Consider the following 1,036-nt stretch of genomic DNA (forward strand, 5'->3'; position numbering starts at 1 on the left):
CCTTTCTGAAAGCTGTGATTTCTAGAACACTGTTTTTGATCAACATCTACGCCTTTTGATTTATAGGATTGCATAGTTGTGAAGAAGTCATCTGGTGACTGTGTGGCTTCCAGCAGCCACGCCGGGGGGTCCGCAGGAAGCAGCCATGCCCATAGCACCAGCAAGCTTCACGGGCCTTTCCAGAAGAGAAAAAACAACTACCAACTTTTGAAGCTTGCCAACAAGATCATCGAGCTGCTGACAGGAGAGGTGAGCGGTGCTGGGAATGTCGCATTGCCAATTTTTTTTTTTTTTTTTTGGGGGGGGGGGTTTGTGTGGTTCCTTCAAAAATATTCCTTCATGGTTGGATTTACTAGAGAGTGAAACTGTGTTCACTTTAGTTACGGGCAAGAGAATTTTTATTTTTATTTTTTTCTTCTACCACCTTAAAGGGGTTGTAAAGGTTCATTTTTTATTTTCTAAATAGGTTCCTTTAAGCTAGTGCATTGTTGGTTCACTTACCTTTTCCTTCGATTTCCCTTCTAAATGTTTTTTTTTTTCCTTTGTTTTCTTTGTCTGAATTTCTCACTTCCTGTTCCTCCTCAGTAAGCTGTTCTGGCTGACTAACCACCACTCGGATGATGGTGTGAAGTTTACTGAGGAGAAACGGGAAGTGAGAAATTTTGACAAAGAAAAAAAAAACATTTAGAAGGAAAAGATAAGTGAACCAACAATGCACTAGCTTAAAGGAACCTATGTAGAAAATAAAAAATGAACCTTTACAACCCCTTTAAGATGACTGAATTTTCCTTTACAGGACTAATGTGGTTCCCATCCCAGGTTTCAGGATGTCATTTTATTTTTTTCCTCTCTGCAGGAGTTGGAATGTGTGGATGATGACAAAGATGAAGTCATGGAAGTCCATCAGCCCCTTTCATCACCAGGTAAGAGGAGACTTTATTGTAAAGGAGAAAGCAGTACGGAGGCTCCACCTAGATCCCCCATCATCTGATAAACACATAGAAACAATATATTCAGTCAGTGTGTGTGTTTCCTA

General features: G+C 40.3%; 1 protein-coding gene across 1 annotated transcript in view; it reads left to right on the forward strand.

Moving 5' to 3' along the window:
- The window catches only part of LOC143956162 (uncharacterized), a 713,750-nt gene that overhangs the window by 27,603 nt on the left and 685,111 nt on the right, over positions 1-1,036 (forward strand). Inside the window, exon 8 of the mRNA XM_077466270.1 lies at positions 67-249. Coding sequence (XP_077322396.1) covers positions 67-249 — 183 coding nt within the window. The remainder of the gene's footprint in view (positions 1-66; positions 250-1,036) is intronic.

This window comes from Lithobates pipiens, unplaced genomic scaffold (genome assembly GCF_037356315.1).
Source record: "Lithobates pipiens isolate NorthernLeopardFrog02 unplaced genomic scaffold, aLitPip1_a1.2 Scaffold_35, whole genome shotgun sequence".
Lineage (NCBI taxonomy): Eukaryota > Metazoa > Chordata > Amphibia > Anura > Ranidae > Lithobates > Lithobates pipiens.